General features: G+C 37.8%; 1 protein-coding gene across 3 annotated transcripts in view; it reads left to right on the forward strand.

Moving 5' to 3' along the window:
- Positions 1-22,281, forward strand: part of ZNF148 (zinc finger protein 148) — a 41,973-nt gene that overhangs the window by 3,452 nt on the left and 16,240 nt on the right. For 2 of the 3 annotated variants that reach the window (XM_058839966.1, XM_058839967.1), the window contains exons 2-4: positions 17,295-17,640; positions 18,845-18,970; positions 22,013-22,136. In XM_058839966.1, coding sequence (XP_058695949.1) covers positions 17,311-17,640; positions 18,845-18,970; positions 22,013-22,136 — 580 coding nt within the window. In that variant the 5' untranslated portion in view covers positions 17,295-17,310. The remainder of the gene's footprint in view (positions 1-17,294; positions 17,641-18,844; positions 18,971-22,012; positions 22,137-22,281) is intronic. The other variant, XM_058839968.1, reaches the window with a different exon arrangement.

Genomic DNA, 22,281 nt, shown 5'->3' on the forward strand with positions numbered 1-22,281 from the left:
GACAAATATATAAACTTATTGTTTTTTAACAGCTGAGACATAGCTATTGACAGGACATATCAGCAAACCACAGCCATTGGCTATAATATGTAGTTATATGCCAAGCACAAATTTCTGTCTAACAAAGGAAAATCCATTCAGATTTTTATGAGATTTATTTTCATTTACACAAATGCTGTTAGTTACTTTATTTCAGTACTTTCCAATGAAGTTAAATACACAACCCCATCTGTTTAGCTCATTAGCTGATACTCTATATACATTTTAAATGTACATTTTTTTATCTACATAGAACAGAATGTTTTATACATCAGCAGTAATTCCATAAACTACACTAGTGAAAAAATTTAAACTGTTTAACTTACAAATTATTGTACAAATTAAAATACAATAACATATGTGAGTATTCAAATATTATATGTGATTAAATTATCTTCGGCTGACTCCATATAAAGATATTTTTTGTATATCATTCAGCAAGTTGGATAAAATACTTGGAAAAAAATCTATAGTATGTTCTCACAAAACTTGATTGTAAGTGTGTCCCAAGGGGAAATTCACTGTCTTTTAGAAAAGAGTGTGGAATCCACAACCTGAGAAGGGTTAGAATCTCCTGATAACTTCTTTCACACAGTCAGAATATTATTTTGGGAGATAATAAAAAAGCTGGTACTGCTTTTGCTCCAAAGTAATTTTTAATGTTCTCTTAGGATATTATCAGTGTGTTAGTGTATTCCAGGCTATGATATCAAGAGGCAGCAGTGCGAATACTGTAATGTAGTTAATGTATTACTAACTTATATTATTTTATTATTTCATTGCACTTTTGAAAGCAGTAAGCCATAGCTCAATAACAGCATGTGTATTGGCCTGATCCTGGAACTGATATACTCTACTGGCATATTAGTATCACAGGATCTGCATCTTGTCACGGTATGTGCAGAAAATCTTAAGACAGTGCTGTCTAATTCTTCCCTTATGACTAGGATGACATTTTTATAAGCGCAGAATTAAACAGTCTGATGATAAAATGAAATCTGTGTGGGAAGAAGTTCCAACCTGCAAACAGCAGTAGGGTATAATTTATGAACAGCCTATCAAATATAAACTGTCTAGATCTCTTGCACTGGAAAAAACCAAAAAAATCCAACATCAAAACCAAAATTCAAGGTGCCTGTAAAATGTCCATAAAACAGTTTCTTGATATAACATGTGATATTACTCATGTGTAAAGCTGTTGTGATATCTGTGTGAGCTCAGCTATATGACTGATAAAGCCTTCTGCTCTAAAATTGTTTCAAATGGCAGCTACATCTGCAAGGTTAAAGATGCCCATTCATAAAAACTTGTACAACTGTCTTAAATATTTCTGTAATAATTTCCCATAAAATCTCTGTTAACTTCTACTACTTATGCACCTCACCATGGGTATAAAAGACTTCATTAGAGAGGTTTACAATGCCAGTAATATCACAACCAGGTCGTGTTACCTTAGTGCAAGAGGTGAAGTGAGAAATACTGGTGCTGTGCAGATGTGTCACAGTCATATGATCACTAGCAGTATTCAAGAAAAGGGAAAAAACAACTTTTTACATTCTCTGAATATTAACTGCTATGTGATTGCCCAGAAAATTTGTCAGATTTTTCTTTTTCTGTTGTTAGGATTGTATTTGAATCAAGGAAATGGTGATAATGCCCCTAAAAAGTGTGTGTGCATGCAGATGTATATGCAAGACACTTGTAGCATGTATTTATGATGCTGTCTGGCATAAAGCTCTAGTCCTGGAGAATGGGAAATGTTCATCATAAAGTGAAGTTTATTTTGCCAAACAATAAGAAGCATATTTTAGTGCCTGGGATGTCACTGGGAAGGGGCAAAGCAAGAGGCAGTTTCTAAATACACTGGATTTCTGCAGGATTCCGTGGGTACTGAAAATTCTTCAGGCTCGCTTTCAACAAGTGATCTTCAGTATTGCACTGCAGACATTCTTCAGTTTGGTAAATGCAGGGAAGAGGGAGCAAAGTGAGTATGTAAGCCAGGAAATAAATACATTCCAGGGGATCCATGGATGATTTTTTTTTTTTTTAGTGTCTAGGCATTATAGCAGTCAGAATTTCCAGATTCAGTGGGTGATTTCAGAGTGTCTCAAATAGGAGTGCTCTGAAGCAAATTATCATCTCCTGAGGCTTGATTCTCATCTGGTTTTGACCACATATACACAGTGGCTTCTAACATAGGTCACTGTTACATGTCAGTCTCTATCAAGATACATGTGATTTAGATAACAATTGTCAGGCTTTTAAGTTGGGTCATTCATAGCACTGAGCAGTTCTTGATACAACAGTAACTATATACATAAATTTAAGACATGTTCTCTTTTGTGTCTGTAAAGTTTCTTTTAATAAAGAAGTTCTTCACAATAGATTGGTAAACTCAACCAACTCCCTTTTTGCTAGAGTAATCCTGCACTGTGAAGAAAATTTTTGTATTGACTGTAGATCAACTGCAGAGGGAGGTGGTCAATCCTCAGGGTACCAACATGCAATAAAATTATTTTACCAAAATCACTTGCAGATTTTCATGACATGCCCATGAAATATTGGTTTTCAACTTATGTTTTGACCTTATAACTGGTTTTCTTGAAAATGAAGTCTAGTGTGAAAGTGCCCTGAGTGAATATTGCTTTAACAATATCAAATAAAAATGAATCTTTCATATGGGAAAGACTGCTGTCATCCTTCAAGGAGGAAAGCTTTATTAGGCAGTGGTTCTCAGGAGCTTCCTCTGTCACTGGTGAACCTGACAGTTACATTTTGTGATAAATTTTTGTCTGAGTCAGCAAAAATATGTCAAAGTTATATGATTGTGTTCTGAGAAGCAGGAAAGCTTGTATTGTTATGGGCTATAAGGAAGTAAGGAAAAGCTACTTGGCTTTAGTGCTATTTTTTTCCTGGTAGAGATTATGAAGTTGTCTTTTTAAATGACTTGTAGAAAAGAATTTTTATGTATTTGAAATGTGGTTTTTTATGATCACCAATGATGAAATTAAGCTACTGAGAGGGGGATTAAAATAGAGTTTATAGAAGAGGAGCACACAGAGGATGATCATCCAGTTGTCACAGTATTTTACTGGAAGATGTGGAGTAGGTGGCAATTTGTAGACAAAACCAGTGGGCTTGTTGTCTGAATCTGACAGTTAAAAGTAGATCATGCAAACCAGGCGTGTTCAGCTGGTGCCTGTTGGGAATCTGTACTCAGTGTTATATGCACTATATTGGATCAAATGTAGTGCAGCTTTAAGTGTGAGTTTGCTGCCACTTTTCAAGGAATAGCGATATAAAAGGATAAACTGACAGAAAACCTGATCTGTCAATTCTTTGCATGATCTTGCATTTTACTGTCTAGTGTGCCTTGGTGTCATCCCTGGATTGCATTCCTTATAGGTCACAGGACAGGCAGGGGGCTTTACATAGTTGTGGTGATGAGACTGTGGCTGCACATGCAGAAAAAATTGAATCTGTTGGAGTTACATCTTACATGCCTAGAATTTGCTGTAACATTGGAAAACTCTTTATTTCCCACATTTGCTTGGACACAAGTTCAGCAGAGAAGTCTTAGCCCTGGTGCTTCTATCTTGGGTACCTGGACAGGCAGTGATACGACAAGGGGTAATGAACTGCAAAAGGGCAGATTTAGAGCAGATATTAGGAAGAAATTCTTGACTGTGAGGATGGTGAGGCACTGGAAGGGGTTGCCCAGAAAAGCTGTGGATGCCCCATCCCTGTCAGTATTCAAGGCCAGGCTGGATGGAGCAACCTGGTCTAGTGGAAAGTGTCCCTGCCCATGGCAGGGGGATTGGAACTAGGTGATCTTTAAGGTCCCCACCAAGCCAAACGGTTCTAGGATTCTGTTACAAATTGTTTCCCTATTACCTGTGGGACACACCTTTGCATTGAGGGAATCTGAGTGAATGCAGCTGCATCAGCATGTTCAGGGTTTCAGGAGATGGACTCTTAACACAGTTGGATGAGGAACCAGTATCTGGAAAGTGGTTCATAAAGGCAGAATATGCTGAATTTTGCTTTCATCTGAATCCTGACAGAATATTTTCTGACTTTATAGATTGGTTTTCTGCTTGCTTAGTAATATGTATTATATTGAATGTATTTTGCTAAGACTTAGCTTCATTGTGAAGTTATTTGACTATGGGTTCTCAAAAATTTCAGACCTGTTTGGAATGGTAGCCCTTAATTATTGGTCTGTGAGTTAATGGCATCAAGAACCTTCAAGATTTTTGTTCCTAATAATTACAGGAGTTGTTATAAACACATATTGTATCTTTTGATCATTCTGAATTCCTGTTTTAGTGTTTATTCTGGGACTTAATTAGTGAGAATTAGCTGCAGGGCACCAAAGTCATTGAGGTAGAATCCAATTTCCCCAACCTTTTTATTCAAGAGGGCACAATCCTGAGAAGTCTGTGTTTTATTTTTTGGATTATTTTCAGTCTTAGTTAATGGGCCAGGATGTGTGTGTTATTATTGCTCTTATAAAATACTTTCTAGACATCTCATGTTTTGGCTTGCCTCAATCTGAAAATGGGCTTAAGTGCCTGAAAATTGTTTGAGAAATTGAAAACTGTAATGAGGAAAAATCACCTTGGGGTATGTGGTAGAAGTCAGCGGGATTTCTTATTCATACCATTCGTGAAATATTAAGGGAAGGAGTTACCTGGAAGTTCTTGCTGAGGTTGTAGACAGTCTTTGAAAAGGATACACTGCAAAAGCACACTGGATTTAATAATTTATTTTCCTTTTTTTTTTTTTTTTTTCTTTTGAAGTAAGGGTCATTCAGATTAAAAATGAATTTAAAAAGGCTGATTTACAATTCTGGAATTTTATGTAAGTGGGATAGGAATAGTTCTTAGTTGATTTAATCTGACCACAAGAGTTGGTTAGCAGTAGGGAGGTGGTGGATTTGTTGCAACAGTGTGGAAAAAAAAATCCTAACTGGTGACGAGTAGTCTCTTAGAAAAACCTTCTTTGTTGTCTTGGCAAATGTACCTGGGCTGTAACATGCTTGTGTTCCAAGAGGGGTTTTGAGAAAGTGACCTGTTTGCTCACTTCTGTGATTTTAGATTTTATTTCTACTCCTTCCCCCTCTGGCTGATTTCATACTGCCTTTAAATACTAGCACATGTCAGTTTGTGTGCTGACTCTTCTGTTTATTCTTGATGAAGGTGCTTGGTACTGTTCTGATGCTGTAGGAATGCAGCTTAGGCCACAGCAATCCCTGATTCCAGTGACGAAAATTGCTCCTTGGTGCCCAGTTTGTAACTGCTTGAATATTTGAAGAACAGTGATAGATTTTCTTTTTCTGGTTCACTGTTGGTCAGTGCTCTCCCTAATGTAGTGTAGTGTCACAACATCCTCTGCTCCTTTTATCATTCTTTAAAGGAAAGAAAGGGTTACCGCCAGGCTATACAGGTTGAGATGCTGCTTCTAGTGATACATAATCATTGTTATTGCCATGGTTTTATATTCCTATAAGGATGCCATCTCTGAAGGGTCCAAATGCTTTTTGGAAGTGTCATGAGCATTTTGACAAGTAACTGCCACATGTGATTCTTTTTCTTACCTGTTGACATTATTATATGGGTTTATTTTTTCCATTGACTATATTACATACGTGTTGCCTTTTGTTTATGTTAGCAAATGTGAAATAGATATTAAATTTTTAGTTGCCAGCTGTATTAGTCTTATGGAATAGGTAGGTCACTAAAAGGCCTTCTTTTTCTTTTAATATAGGTAGGGTAGACCTATAGGGTTTGAAGAGAGGAGCAGTGAGTAGAGATCTATGTCTTTGAGCTTTAGGTTCTTTCAGGTCCCCTGGCCCAGATTTTTGGCCCAGTCTTTTCAAGTGGGTCACTGAAGGTAACACTGTGGTATTTGAAAAACAGTATGGAAAGCATAGGAATTGCTTGGTCTCTCTGGAGTGAATCTTTTGCTAAAGAGGTATTAATTCTATTATGTTTTGGATTAACTGGATTATTTGAATTTCGGTTCCATGCGTAGATAGATGAAGCGTGTGTTTGAAACACAGCTGAAATGAAATAAATATCCATTAAAAATGAAGTTTGGCTGAAGTATGACAATGCTTCTTCTGCAGAAGAATGAGATGAGAAAATGTTCCTTGCCTGGTGGAAAGTTAATTTAGAGAGAGCCAAGCATATTTTGTAGAATTTGTTTTGAGATGTTAAGACAGAATGTAATCTTACCCTGAATAGGTTTACTGAAATGAAGTTAGGGAAAAAATGCCTACTCTGTGCATGGTGATATGCTAAAGATGAAATTGGAACTTAAGAGAAACTTGGTTTCTGTATTCTAAAATACTTGCTTTGCTTTCACAACCTGAGAGCCCATGTTGAAATAACGTCTTCGAGTGCTGAAGTAAAATCTAGAAATATCACCTGTGCTCTGTAAGATCTGTATCGTTGTTATTCATGGCCTTCTCACCTATGGTTTAGAGTAGTGTTGTTTTTTTCCTGTAAGTGTTCCTGGTACTGTCATGTATGTAAATGAGGAGTGTCTTCCAGAATCTCTAAAATGGCTTTTGCAGCTAACTTCCAGGTTTATTGAGCAAAACCTTCTTGGTTATACTTCCGTTAGCTTATTGTCCAATGTTATTTAATCTATGTGGATGTATTAAGTAATTGTCTTGAATTTTTCTGTAATTAGTGTTTTTCTTTAGTACATGTAGACGGCCTTTCAGAAAACAATGAAGCTGAAGTAAAGATATTACAAAAAAAGCACGTTTTTACAAGAACAATTTTAGGTGTAAGTCAAGTATGCAGACCTTAAACTTGCAGCATTGAGCTTTACCTGTGCCACTTAATTTTACCATCCTCCTTATATTATTAATATGTTGCACCTTAGTATTATACCACAGTATTTCATTATATGTGAAGCCCAAAGCCCCTATCTTTTTGAATGTCCATGTATTGAATAAGCAGCTGCTCTGTACTTTGCTTTCTTCTTGTTGCATAACGTGTTCTCTTACTGTGCTCTGCTTAATCCTGCTCTGAAGGTAGAATGAATATATTTCTTTGTGAAATTTCTGTAATAGTTATTTGTAGGCTTGTGAGGCCCACAGAGATAGTGTCTAGTGCTTGCTTCACACCTAAATCCAAGGTGGATCATTGCACCTGATTTAGAGACAAGAAGTGGAAAGATGGGAGGGGGAATGATTTTCCCAGATAACAGATTGGCCCCCAAAGCAGTGACAGAGCTGCAAAAAGAAGCCAAATTTCTCATAGCCCTGTTATGTTGTGTTGGTAAACAATGTTTCTCTTTTCAAAATCTCACTCTCATGCTTACCTTTCCTTGTTGTCAGTCCCACATTGGTGTGCCCCATTCATCTAATGATTCTGCACCAAAGTGGCTGCTCCATCTTAGTTGAAAACCTGCTGCTGGTTGGGCTTTCTGGACAATGGTTAGGTCCTGGGAGAGGCCAGACCCTCTTGCCCACCTTCTCACAGCAGTTTTCTCAGTCCCTGATGCAGGCTTACCCTTCCATCCGAGGTGTGCAGCCTTCTCCCCTCAGGGGCAGTGCTGACCGCAGGAACAAGAGCACCACAAACTGATTAGTTCACCCTTGTGACCTATATTGAACATTGCTTGTTATTACAAGTATTTTACTATGCCTCAGGGAGAGGAAATGGATATTTCTTATTTTATGGCTGGAGAATTGGTGCCTGTGAGCAAGATGAAAATTCGTGTTTGGTGTGGATGTGCATTGAGCTCTTTAAGAGCTTTTTTTAAAATTAAAATAGCAGCATCACATTCATCTTTGTATTTTTAAAGTATTGCTGTACGTGACGTAATTGCAGCCCTGAGTACTCAGCATTTTGGGTAAATCTGACCCAAATGTGTCAGAATAAGCAGCCAGAAGATGTGGCAGATATAATTATTGATCACCTATTTTTAAAAAAAAATTAGTAGAAAGGGCTTGATCCTATTTTGCAAGGCAGTGTTCAACTGCCTGAATGGTCATGGCTTTCTTTTCATGCACTTTGTGACTCATGCATGTCTTGGCACTTGTAACAAACAGAGCAAGGATATTATAATCTGTCTGACTAGTTTGACATATTTTTATGGAGCATTCCATCCAGTGTGCTGTAGAAAACCACATATGTATGTGTGTATATATATATATATATATATATACATGTGCACATATGATACTTGTATTTTAAAAACGTGCAGTACCAGTATTTGTGCTTGGGATTGCCTTCTCTCACTTGCATGATCTTACCCTCAGCCTTGTTGTTCATGAAGTTCACACTGGCCCATCTCTGCAGCCTGTCAGGGTCCCTGTGGATGGCATCCCCTCTCTCCAGGACTTGGTGTCTTTGGGAACTTGCTGAGGGTGCCCTCAATCCCACTGTCCCAAGTCCCTGATACTGATGTTAAGCAGCACCAGTCCAAGCCCTGGGGAATTCCACTGGTCACTGGTCTCCACTTGGACACTGAGCCATTCACCACAACTCTGAGTGCAGCATTCCAGCCAATTCTTTATCCACCAAGGAGAAGGAACATATGCACACACCTATACAGACCTTTGGTGTTTGGGCCAATTCGAGAGCAACAAACAGCAGGTTGTCATCTTCCATAAAGCAGCACTAGCATAGTGCTTGTGATGAGTAGAGATGCTTCACAGATAGTTGCAGATGGTAAAGAAATTGTGAGACACAGGGAGTTTAAGGGCTTGTGAAAAAATAATCACATTTTAAAAAATCTGAGCATTAGCGTAGGTACCAATGATAGGGTGGACTCCCAGAGTTAGGAGGAGGGATTGGCCCTTTCAATGACCTTAGCTGTTTGATTGGCTCAGCTTTGTGATAGAACTGCACTGTTGTCAAAATCAAATGAAAAACCATTTGATACACTATCTGAAATGTTTTTATGGTTTCAGTTTGGGGCATGCAGGCGATAGATGAAATTTCACAAAATTTTCACCAGTCGAAATGGTACATACATTTTATATAAGTATAAAATGCTACTTAGAAGAAAGTGGGTAGCCTTAATTATGTGTAATGCTTGTTTTCCTCAATGTAAATGTCATCAGAAGTCCCCAGAGTGAGCGCTTTTTAGTGTCCAAGTTTCATGGTGCAAAGACAGAAATCCTGCATTGTTCTTCTGAGGTTAACTACCCAGTGGGAGAAATTCCCAGATAAATTCTCAAAAATAACTCTTTTCTAGTAGTTTATAACTTAGTGCCACAAAACCAGTGGCTTTTTTTTTCCAGATAAAAAGTAGCATTGCCTGTGATTTTTGGACTACTTAAAATATGTTTGCAACACTGGTGACACCCCTGTGGATTTTGACATGGAACTGTGGCTTTTTAAAAACAGCATCACAGGCTTTTCCATATGCACATTTGATATTAAATGATGGATATGCTGGTGATGATGGAATACAGATTTCAGGATAAGAAAGGTGACAAAGATTTTCACGCATGGATAATTTTATGCACGATAAGGAGATTTTCTGTGAGTAATCCTGTTGATTGTAATAGGACTATTCACAGCTCAGTATGAGTGTTAGTCTTGGTGGGATCAGGCCCTGCACTGGCATGTGTTCAGCAACATGGAGCACTCAGAAATAACTGTGCAACAAGTCATAAGAGTGTATCATATGTTACCTTTTAGAATGTGTTGATTTTATGATCTGTTAACCTTTTCATGATGATTTATGTTTGATTGCTTTCTTTTTGCAAGTCAACACATTCTAATTGATTCTTAAAAATACTTGTGTGTTAATTTAAAAATAGTTCTTTTAGCTGAGTGTTATTTTTCTGAGTAGGGAGAAGAGAGAATTTTATTTAATGTTCTTTATTTAGAACCATTAAGTAGGGTATTATTCTTTACTCTCTAGGCTTCTGTGGTATGGTAAAAATTGAACCTTTGATATTGTGAAAGCTAGCTGTGTTTCCTTTTATATTGGACTATATCCATATTTTAATAGTGCAACTAAATATATTTTCTGATGTGATGAGAATAGTCAGCATTTTTCATGGTTTGATAGGGATTTAAAGTGGATGCAAAGAACCTCTTAAGTTCTAATTTTTCTTTTGGTGGTGGTTTCATTCATGGAAATGTTTAAACATTAGTAGTTTTAAATATGCTATTAAGCCCTGTTGCTATCTCTTTCTTCATTAGCATTAGGAATTGCAGAATTATTGGTGACTTTCATACTTCATTTTAGGAGGAAAGCATTTGAGAATGTAGGTAGCCATTTTCCCCATGGTCTGAATTTGGCATAGCCGTTGGGTATGTCTGGGTGGCGGCTATGAGGTGTTCATCTGTGTGTTTGTGGAGCAGTTTCACAATGCACTTTGATCTGATCCAACCACTGACCACTCCTGGAAGAAACAATTCTGTTCCCTGCTCCTGCTTCCTCACTGTCCATCTTCCGTATCCTCCATCTGCTCCGTCCCACTGACCCAAATGAAACTTCATGGCATTTCTGCTTCTTTTGTCCAGCTCCCTTCTCAGCTGCAGAATGCTGTGCTCAACTCAGTAGGCATCAAGGAGGTCTGATCAGGGGAGGTGCAAGACACTCCCCTTTGGGCAGGTACCCCCCTGTGTTGGATTGTTTCTTGCAGTATCATTGGGAGCTGGGTAAATAACAAAACTCACCAAATGTCCCCCTGGAATGGCCCATCAGTTATAGTTGATTTTGTAGAAGTTTGGCTATTTAGAAAGGTTTTACTAATCATGCCAGTGAACTGCTCTGATTATAAAGTGGTTGGTTGACTTTTTAATTCAGAATAAACCTTTCCAAAGTGAATTCCACTAAATAGGGAAGGAAAAAATTCTGTACTAGAACAAGAATGTTCATTTAGGGAGATTATAGATTTAGGTACACTATATTAATTTAAGGTTGCAGTTTAGCACAAATAATTGTAGCATGACCATAGAGATGAGCCCTAAGTAGCTGAGGGGTTTCCCCAGATTGCCTTTTGGAAAGTTTATTCTGTGTGCATATTGCACAAGTAACCTTTATATGTTTTGTGGTTTGGGCTCTGCATGTATTCCTTCTTCCAAAAGCTCTTGAAGCAAGGATGTGGGAGGAGTGCTCAGGTACATGTTCTGTAGCATCAGATATTTAGTCATTAGGAATTTTGCCTTGTCTTACTTTAATGAAAACACACTTCCCAAAATGTGGAGCTAAAATAATGTCATCAGGCTACTCCCAGTATAAGGTTACCCTGAAACCATTTAATACCTTGGGCTGAGCACTGTGTCAGCTTTTGTGAGGAGAATCTTGGAGGTGGTTTTCATTAGAACAGTATCAGGTTGCTAAAGGCAAGTTAGAATTGCTGTTGTGCATCCTGGCTCTTGTGTTTGGGTTGTTGTATCTTAGAAAACATGGTCAAAGAGAGCTTATTGCTATAGTGGAAGTCATATTTCTGTCTTAAGTCTTTGCTTGAGTCCTTCAGTAGGAGCTGAGGTTTAAGCCAGAAGAACAGTTATGTTTAAAAAACTTTCTTTTCCGATTTCCCTCAACATTCTTTCATTCCTTTTTGCCTTGGAAAAGTAGAGAGAAGATAGTATAGGAGAGAGGGTGGAGTGAGTTATGGATATAGAATGCAGATAATCATGGTTTTTAACACTTAAAAGGAGTAGTAGAAGTTTTAGAACAACAAAGACTTTCACAAGACAATATTTAAAAATACAAAAAGTCCATCTTCCTTAAAAAAAAAAAGGCAGAAACATTAAACTAATTCTGTTCTACAAGTAAACACTAAACTGCAGATGATTTTCATCTTTTGTCTCTGCTGTTAATCCTTAAATGTGTTTTCTTTTCTCCTCGGTCATAAATAGTCTTTTAAATCCTACAAAATTCATGTTTCTGCACATACGGATTTTATTTTTAAAGTGAACCCAATTAGTATCTCTGACTACTTGCTCATTAAATTAAATAATGCCTTACTGCATGCTTAAGAAAAGAAGGGAGAAGACAGAATAACCCTTACCATCAATCAAAGTGGAGAGCAAGCGCTGGACCAGGTGTTGTACGCCGGTGGCTTACAGATTTTGCTAGTTTCCTTCAGGGTCTCTATTCAGATCTACTTCATAGCAGCCACCATCCCAGCAGACTTTTGGAACCAATTAATGCTTTCTCTTGATGTTATTTTTATTTTTGATTCTGAATTGAAATGTTGTCATGCATTTTATGCAGCGTGTTTTCATTTAAGTGGTTGTTTCTTTAATTAGGAATATTGTCTCTACCACTCAGCTCTCCAGCTCAGTGCATGAAGTCTTTGGAAAAGCTGATGTCAGGGTTCCTGAAATGAATGGTTCTGAAGTGCAGCCGGAGGCTTTGGTGAAGCAGCGGTTTCTCAATGAAGCGATGTCATTCACTGGATGGGGATGTGCTGCAGGCAGCTGTGGAGCACCCTGTGAAAAGAGAAGGTTCTGGGAGGGTCCTGTGAGACCTTTTCCAGGCAGTCCTTCCCCTTTCTCTCTTCCCCGAGGAGCTCTGCCTGTAGATGTCTCTTGTGAAATGCTTTGCCTACAGTAAAGGCTTGGAGAACCTCTACCAAGCAAAATGTATTCTTTAAAAGCTTTGTTGACAGCTCTTTTTATCTCAGTTTATAGAGGAACTATATACTCTAAGAAAAATGATGAGATTACTTGGTGAAGTTTAATAGAAGTTCTGAAATTCCATGAAAAACATATCTGCAATGGGGATAGCAAAGTCTTATGCCAAGAAATTTGCTTGTGTATGTGGTTTGCATTTTTGTATCTTCCCTAGAGATAATCTCTAAGTAAGTTGATCTTTATTTTGTGAGTTGATCTTTATTTCACAAATGCATCTTGCACTTAAAAATGTACTTAATCTTTGCAGGCTTGGTAAAGTGATCTTGCTTGAATGCTTTTGACTTACATTTCTTTATCACACTGTCATTCTTCCAAGAACACTTCTCATCTTCAATTTAAATGATAGGATTCCTTTTATGTGAGCCGAAAGGTGTCACTTGACAAATTACAAGTGTTTTACTGAATTAATTGCATTTGGGATGCTTCTTGCTTGGATTAATAGCCTGTTTTTGTTTGTGGTTCTTTGTTTTAAAACATTACCTCTTTGTATTAAAACATCACCTGCGAGTCATGTAACTTACGATGTGTTTCGTCACTTCTCATAAGCAGCCTAACACTATGAGTTCTCACTATTTTTCTGTGAAAAGCCAGGAGTTTGAAAGCCTAATTTAATAAGCAGTGCACTCACTGCACCACTCTGATGCGACTCAAGATCATGACTGGAAGACAACTTGAGGGTTTTCAGTTGCATGACTGTGGTAGACCTGCTAGTCAGGGTGAGAAAGAAGCTGTTTCCATATCCTTTGTAACTGAGGGAGCCGGGAAGGCTCATGAATACCAGTCCACAGCTGGCCTGTCCTCTGGGAAGCTGCTGTATCTCGCCAGCTGTCCCAGGGTTCGGCATGTCAGGAGTCTTCCTGCCTCTGTTGGTGAGAGTAGCAGGATCTCCTGTGCAGTTAAACACTCAGCTTCTTAGCCTGCCTAACTTCCTGCCAGGAAGTAGCTTTAAATCCAGGATTTCCGCAATTCCTACCTAATTTCAGAGTGATGTGGTGGTATCATCCTCCATGTGGAGCAACCTTCTGTGCTGTTCTTGCCAGTGGCCAGAACAGACAGATTAGGGCCACCATGTTCTCACACTTGATGCTGTTTGTTCTTCCTTGAATGTGTTTGAGCATCTTGAGTTCTTGTATTCTTATACCTGTCCACGTCATTCCTTTGGAGAATCTGCAGTGATCTGATGTTGTCGTATTTCTGTAGTGTGGAACAAAAGCATAATGAATGAAAATCTGTGAGAGATGTACCCTGAGTATGGACTGACTTCAAATAAAGGCAAAAATGAGTAGATATATCTGTTTTATTTTCCTTGAAGTTTATCTTTCATGCTAGATACTTAGAATGCTCTACCAAAAGAACCAGTCTCAGCCTTAAGTCTTTTGCAGCATCTTTTATCAAGTCTTAAGAATTTCAGTTCTGTCTCATCTTTCTCACTTGGCACAGGATATTCAAATCCAAAAAGATGGTAAATTAATGCTCATTTTCTTCTTTTATGATGTTGTTGCAAGATCTCTGGGACATCTGCATTGGTGGGAAGAATACAGCCTTAGTGCTATGCCAGGTTTTGTTTGTTTGTTTGTGTTATTGCTGAGAAACTATCAGTATGGTTTCCCAGTTACATCTGAAAAATACTTCATGGGTTATATAATGTCTGCAAGTGGCTGTGTGACATACCAGACCTGTATTTTCCCTTGAAGACATCTCATTCTCTTACTCTAAATGGATAAACCCTAAATGGATTAATTTGAGAGTCATCTTGTCACATAGCACTACCTGAGCTCACTCAAGGCATTAAGAAGTTGTCCATATTTGAAGACAGATACTGTGAAAATCAAAAGCATGATTTCAAACTTCTTTATGTTAGAATTGCAGGAGAACAAAAAAGGACAAATTGCAAGCATAAGTGTGCTGAACAGAATTTTTCCATGTTCTTCCCCTGTCATAGGTGATTTTGGTCCCTAAAATGGGCTTTTTATGTAGGAAAGGAGAATGTTAAAAAGATTGATGACACTGTCATATATAAAGACATTTCACTTGGTGACTCTGTCCTGCTGATTTCCAGCAGAGCAAGGCTTACTAAAAATAATAAAAAAAGTATTTGCCTGAAAAGCTTCTTCATTTGGTGTGCTTCTTAAGTATTTGAAACTGAGAGAGGTCAGACTATCCTGGCTGCCAGCCTTTCTATGATGTATTCAGAAGTGTAGAACCTCTCACGGTACAGAAGAGGGACAAATGTTCTTTCACTTTTGAGTTATAAGACATGAGTTGCCATCAGGATGTGTTAATCAGTTTTTTACTGTATTTGTTGAGGTGTGTGGTGAGTTGTGGTTTTTTGGGGGATGTTTGTTTTGGTTTTTGTTTTTTTTTTCCTTTAAGGAATTGAGTTAATTTTACTTTCAGAATCTTAAGAACCAATAGTAATATTTGAAACAAAGTACCGTGTAGGAGAACCTCATGAGATTTTTCAGCTCTTTCAGCTGGTGACTTCTATTCCTATCAAGTAACCTAAGATCTCACCTAAAAAGAAACCAGCAGTTGTTTTCTAAACTCAGTGTAGTTTGATATAAAGAAAGCTTCATAAATGTTTAGATACACTGAGAATTTTCAAAATATATTCCTGGAGAAAAAATTTGGGAAGATCAAATGGACCAAACTGAATATGGAAATTTAGACATTTGATGTACATTTGTTTGATGGATTATTTTTGCATGTTAGCAGGCTGTTAGACTGGCAGGGGCCTGTCGTGGTGCAATTCTGCAGAGTGATGGCTCTGCTGGTTTTAGGCAGAGACCTGATTTCTGTAGACATAACCTGTAGAGAGACCTGATTCCTTTGGTTATGAGTTGTCATTGTAAACTGCAGGGAAAGCAGTGTAGCCTCTGACTTTGGTCTTGAATGGAGACGGATCCTTTCTCCGTGCTGCACTCTCAGGGCATGGAGTTTGAAGCTGATGTCTAGCAATGTACCCACATCACACCTGCATCCTAACTCTGAATGCATCAAAATCAAAGGTGCTGCTGCTGTGGTGACACTGCCCAAGTCCCATCTGGTGCTTTGGCTGGGCCTGCTGTGTGTTGTCCAACTCCACTGTGCCGCTGCTCCCACCCCTGTGTCTGCTGTGGCCTGTGTGTGTATTTCCTCTGTTCTCTGGCTGTGGGAACATAGAGGGATGGAGGATGTCTGTCTGTCTGTCTGTCTGTTGGTGTTTCTGTCTCAAGGGGCACCGAGGAATGGGTGCTAGGGTTATGAGCCTGGGGAATAAGGTGAAGGAGTCTGACTGCTCTGACTGGACATCCAGTGGTCCAAGGAGAAGAGTCCTAGAACTGTCTTGCATATATAATAATTAGTAAATTAGAAGATGCTGCCACTTCCAACTTCTCAAAAGCCTCCTGCTCTGTGCTAAAAGCCAATTAATAATATCATGATACGTGTTGGAATATTGTGAACTGTATTGCTTTTCATGATTGGAATTTATATTTCCTCACTAAAGCTCCTGCTTAGTGGGTGTGAAAGTGAATGTCTTTCATGGGCAGTTTTGACTTCTCCATAGTCTTTATTTGATGTATAGCTTTAGCTGTAAAGTTGAGTTTTCATAGAATCACAGAATAGTTTGGGTTGGAAGGGACCTTTAAAGGCCATCCAGTCCAATCCTCTGCAATGAGCAGGGCCATCCTCGCTTAGATCAGGTTGCTCAGCCCCATCCAACCTGGCCTTGAATGTTTTCCTGGATGGGAAATCCACCACCTCTCTGGGCGTCTTGTGCCAGTGTTTCAGCACCCTCATTGTCACAGTATTCTTCCTTGTATCTAGTCTAAATTGACCATCTTTCCATTTAAAACCATTACCTATTGTCCTGTTACAACAGGCTCTGCTAAAAAGTTATTTCTCCACCTTAAAAGCTCCCTTTTAAGTAATGAAAGGCTGCAATAAGGTCTCCCCAGAGCCTTCTTTTTCTCTAATCCTGTAGGCATAGCAGAGATGTTCTAGTTCTTTGATAATTTTCCTTGCCTCCCCTGGACTTGCTCCAGTATATCTTTCACATCCTTGTGATGTTGTGGCCCCAGAGCTGGATGTAACACTGCAGGTGGGGTCACAGGAGGGTGGAGTAGAGGGGCAGAATCACCTCCCTCCACTGCTGCTTTGGATGCAGCCCAGTTTTCTCTCACTTGTGGATATTAAGATGTTCCAGAAGCTACAATGCCCTGGGGTAGCAGCAGTGGAAGGGCACTGAAAGAACAAGGAAGTAGGGAGAATAGGATGAATATGAAAGAGGCGTTTGTAAAAGACAATCAAAATGGAAAATGAGAACAGAGTGAAGAGGGCATACAGGAAAAAAATGTTAAAATTTTCTAAGGAATAAGGAGGAATTAGCTATCATTTAATGAACACAATTTTGCCAGTAGTCAGAAGGACTGATTTGAAACCTTTTATTTGAAAGTGTTCAATTGTGTGCACACAGATGTGTGAAAAGAGAATCTTTGGACATTTTGGTTCTTACTCAGTATCAATTTTAGTACTGCATGTATGTTTGTTGAGTGCTGACTTGAGTTCTTATAAAATGTTTTTAAGTAAAAAGTTTTAAGCAAGTGCACCAATTGTAGATGTTTACTATTAAAACTTTCTTTGTAGGTAATTGCACTTAAGAATGAACATTGAAGACAAGCTGGGAGGATTATTTCTTAAATGTGGTGGCATAGACCAGATGCAGTCATCCAGGGCTATGGTAGGGATGGGTGCAGTATCTGACCAGTCTGGAGTATCGAGAGAACGGCAAGAGGCAGTGCTTCAAGATCGGACTATGCCACACCAAGAAATTCTTGCAACAGATGAAGTGTTACAGGAAAGTGAACTCCGACAGCAAGAGATGATTTCACATGATGAACTCATGGTCCATGAGGAGACGGTAAAAAATGATGATGAAATGGATGCACAAGATAGACTTCCTCAAGGGCTGCAGTATGCTGTTAATGTCCCTGTAAGCAATTTCTTTGTGAAATATTGAAGAGATTACTAAGAAGCTTGATCTGGTAGTCTAATCCTACTCTGGCAAGAATCTATTAATTGCTTGTTTGGATTTTGATTATCAAAATATTTATGTCATTTGCCTCTGGCTGTGGATAAATTTTGCCAATTAAGTATAATCTTTAAGTATCTGTTTTATAAATATTTTATAAGCAGGCTGTTATCATAGAGCTAAAGTGTTAAAATGTGCTTCTTTAAGGATATTTAATGCTCAAGGGTAACTACAAACTGGAATAAGTAGTGTTATTAGAAGGTGCATACTGTTTATGCTGTTAATAGTACTTTTTAGTTGCTTTTGCTATAGGAAGCATCTTGTATGTTTTTAAGGTATGTGGACGCTTAGCAATTGCATTCACACTGCAGGTTGGACTGTGACACTTCATACATGACCATAAATATGCCCCTCCACGATATCTCATAGAAGGCATACCTTGGCTTTCCCAGAGAGCATAGAGATGACTTCCTTTTGAAAACAGAGCATCTGTCTGTAATGCAGCACATCATCACTGTTACCCTTCAAACATAAAGGACAATCACCAGGGCTATAAAAGTAGATAGCCTTACACACGAAGAATAATCTTCAGAAACACAGCACTGTTAGAACACTACTCTGTTAGCTGTAGATCAGGTGGCTCAGGTGTTAGAAAAATGTAAGAGTATCATGGTCTTCATTAAAGTTCACATTAGATTGAGATTTTTTAATTTTTTTTTTTCCAAAACTTCATTAGAACTAGTCTTTTTTTTTTTTTTTTTCCTTAAAAATACTTCTGTCTTAAATATATAATAAATTATTCCGTTAAATCTTGCATTGACAACAGCACGGACTGAAGTAAAATAGGTGTGAAAAACTGAATGGTTTTACAGATGGAAGTGATTTTAACATATGAACTGATCTCAAAATCACCACAGGTCAGGAAAAAAGACCTTGGGAGATGAATGAAAGGATACATCAAAATGTTACTGAAGAAATTAACTGTGCCCTTTTTATTTAAGATACATATTAATTCTTTCACTTAAATTTCTGAAAGATTGAAGCCAGAAGATAATTCCCTTAGGAAAAGGTTTTCTGTTTCAGCAGTTTGTCATCTTCTAAAATTGAAAAATTGCTTTTCTGTAGTGAGAACCTTACCTGAAACTGGCACTTGGTATCTTAACAGATCAGTGTAAAGCAAGAAATTACCTTTACTGATGCATCTGAACAACAGAAACGAGACAAAAAACAAATACGAGAGCCAGTAGATTTGCAGAAAAAGAAGAAAAGAAAACAGCGTTCACCAGCAAAAGTAAGACATTGATTTGGCAAAACCAAGATTAAAAGGACCTGAAGATTTGGTTGACTATGACTAATTTCATTAGCATTTGAACTAGTTAGGCTGGAAATTGTTTGTTTGCTCAGTAAAGATGCAGTTCTGAAGTTCACCAGAGACCCAAAACAAAACTGATATAACAGTGTTTTTCTTTGAACTCCTTTTAGCAACATGAACTCTTGGCATATTTTAACATCTGTCTCTCCAGGCAGTTCTCTCTCCAAATATTTTTTTTAAAATTATGAGTCAGTAGCTTTGTAGACCATTTATAAATCATTACTCTGTATCTATCTAATAATAGGTGTGCTTTTCTGTGAGCCTGATAATTTTATATGCTTCATGCATAGTAGTGAAAAGTTTTTAAAAAGAAAACTAAAATGGTAGTTTTGAAAATTCTAAAAAGTTTAATAATATATATAAAATAATTTACCAGTAGGGAAAATTCCTGTGGTCATAATCATCTTCATATATGTATTTATTTATAAAAAAAGATTCTTACCCTAGCTGCTGGTTTGTTATTTAAAAATTTGTTTTTTAGATCCATTCATGAGGAGTATGTATCCCTGTATGTCTGAAAACAATTTTCTTCTGTTGAGAAACACTTCAGATAAAACCAGAATCATTTCACCTTATGAGGAAGCAGTGATATATCTTCTGGTAATTCCCCAAATCAGTATTAATCTTCAGACTTAAAATAGAGCATATATATATGCGGGCTGCTCTGATAGAAGTAAATCAGTTACATGTTATCACACAGCAGCATTAAAATAAGCCTACTCAGAAATCAACCCAGACTGTTTGTACATCAAAGGAAAACTCACCATAATACAAGGAAAATCTCCCAAACCTCCTTTTTGTTGCCCTGGGAGCAGGACCCTCCAGTCCTCCTCAGAGCAACGTCAAATAAGGTTGCACCTGTAGTATTCTTGGAAAGCTGAGAAATTGCTTCAGATTGGGTGTGGAAGCAAGTTCCAAATGCTGTGCATTTTTTTCTCACTTCTCCCTTTGAGAGAAAAAGGAGATCTAGGTTGAGTACATCCAGAGATCACTTCCATGGAAACATGGCAAGGTAGAAGAGGCGTGTGCCCCTCTTTCTACAGACGTGTACTTGCATGCTTCCTTTTTATCTCCCAGTCTGCCAGGGTTAGTCCTTTGAGATGACAAAAGATTGAAAAATGATCAGGAGAATTGTTAAACGGGTTTTTTTTTTTCAGTCTCTCTTCCCCCTTTTCAGACCTGGCAGAGTAGAAAAAAGCTGAAGGACTGACCTAGGTGAGAGCCTACTGCAGTTTCAGTATTTCCAGAGTAGTGGGGTTGATTTTCCATCAACAGCAGCTGGAACTCTGACAAATGGAAGTCAGTTAACATTCTGGAACGTTTTAAGTTCTGTTTTATATCAATGCAGTAATCAGGTAACGAAGAAGTCATTAGGTATCATGACTCCTGCCTCCTGTTCCCTCTTCCACGCACACACACACATGCACACAGGGACACACACGCACGCGCACACACACACACGCACAAGCTTCTTTGTTGCTTTGGTTAGGGAAGCTGCTCTGACAGAGTTAACTCTCATCATTTAAGAGGTGGTACAAGGAGTAGATTAAGTAGAAGAGCCCAGGTTTAGGATAACCATGAAATTAAGTGTATTTTCTGCACAGTTATTTTAAAATTTCAATATAATATATGAAAAGCATTTCATAACATGTATTTAAATTTGTTTTAAAGACGCAGTCGGCTTCATCAGCTGGATAATGTTACAGAACAGAGTCTTTACAATTGTCTCTAACTGTGACTGGAGCTGTAACACACCAATCTTACAAACGTATGAATGTACTTGTCCTTCAGAGTGAATGCACAAGAATTTGTTAGTCTGAGACTTTCACTCTTGTTTTGATGCAGAATTTAAAATTAAGTAGATCCTATAGTATTTGCTGCTATTTCAGAGATACTGTTTCAGTTATTGACTCTCTTTCTCATCACTGTCATTATCATAAAGCCTAAAGCGCTGTAGCTAATCAAACTGCAGATGTGTTTTCCCATCATACTTTTATTTTTTGTTAATAACAAGGGACTAAACTGTATTATTTAAGGTTCCTTAAGCTCTTCTTTATAGTTGTGTTTGCCGTTAAGCAAGACTTTTATAAGTGTAATTTGTTTACTGGTTTTCTTATTCTCTTGCCAGAGATAGTAGAGATTTTGGGATTTGGTTTAGCTTTCTATTTTTATTCTTTTTGATAAATTAGAGAAAACCTGTAATTAGCTTTATTGAATAAGGTAGATGTGGTGCATTTTTTTAATTTAAGTTTCTTTAACTTTTATGAAAATAGCGGCTTTGTTTGACAGCAGAGCAATTGAGTGTGGCCAGTTGAAGTCATCAAGGAGATGCTTTAATATGTATATTAACTGAGCAATACTTTATTGAGTGAAAAACCTAAAAGGGGAGAAGAATAATACTATTCTCTTGGTTGTTTGGCTTTGAGATTTTGGTTTTTGAATTATAATATTACCTTTAAGACTATTGGTATTATATAGATATAGATGATATATATGATTATTCTGGTTAAGCTTTAATGACTTTTAGCAAACATTTAGAGTTGTGATTTGAAAAAAAGAATATAACTTTTCACTTTTGCTTTAAAATACGATTGTCCATGGTTTAGTGCCCAGGAGTGGTTTGATTACTTTGCATCCTTTCCAACAGACGGACAAAATAAACAGTAGCATATAAAGTGACTCAGCTGTGCCTAGGGACGCTCTAAGCTGATTTTCCACGAGCTGCTTTTGTCTCCGTCCTGTTGAAATAGCTCTTAATGCACAACGAGACACAGGTTGGATTGGACTGCAACTGGAAATGTGTATTAGAAGCTTAACGCATAGTTTTGTAGAAATTAGCATTGTTTTGCCTGAATTATTTGCATTTTCTGCATCGAAAAAATTAATGTTTTTTTTTTTTTGTAGTTAATAAGACATCTTTAGAGGGTAGTGTGAGAACAAATTTTACTCTTTTTAAAATAGATCCTTACAATAAATGAGGATGGATCACTTGGTCTGAAAACCCACAAATCTCATGTTTGTGAGCATTGCAATGCTGCCTTTAGAACCAACTACCATTTACAGAGACATGTCTTCATTCATACAGGTACTGCTTGACTTAAAATTTGTCTTTTCTATTATATAAAGAGTTGTTTACTTATGTTAAAAATGTTTTCAGCTCTATGCGAATTTCAGTTTTAAGAGTGTAGCTAACTTGGCATCTAAGCTTAGAGATTCCATGCACCAAAGTG

Source organism: Poecile atricapillus, chromosome 5 (genome assembly GCF_030490865.1).
Source record: "Poecile atricapillus isolate bPoeAtr1 chromosome 5, bPoeAtr1.hap1, whole genome shotgun sequence".
NCBI lineage: Eukaryota > Metazoa > Chordata > Aves > Passeriformes > Paridae > Poecile > Poecile atricapillus.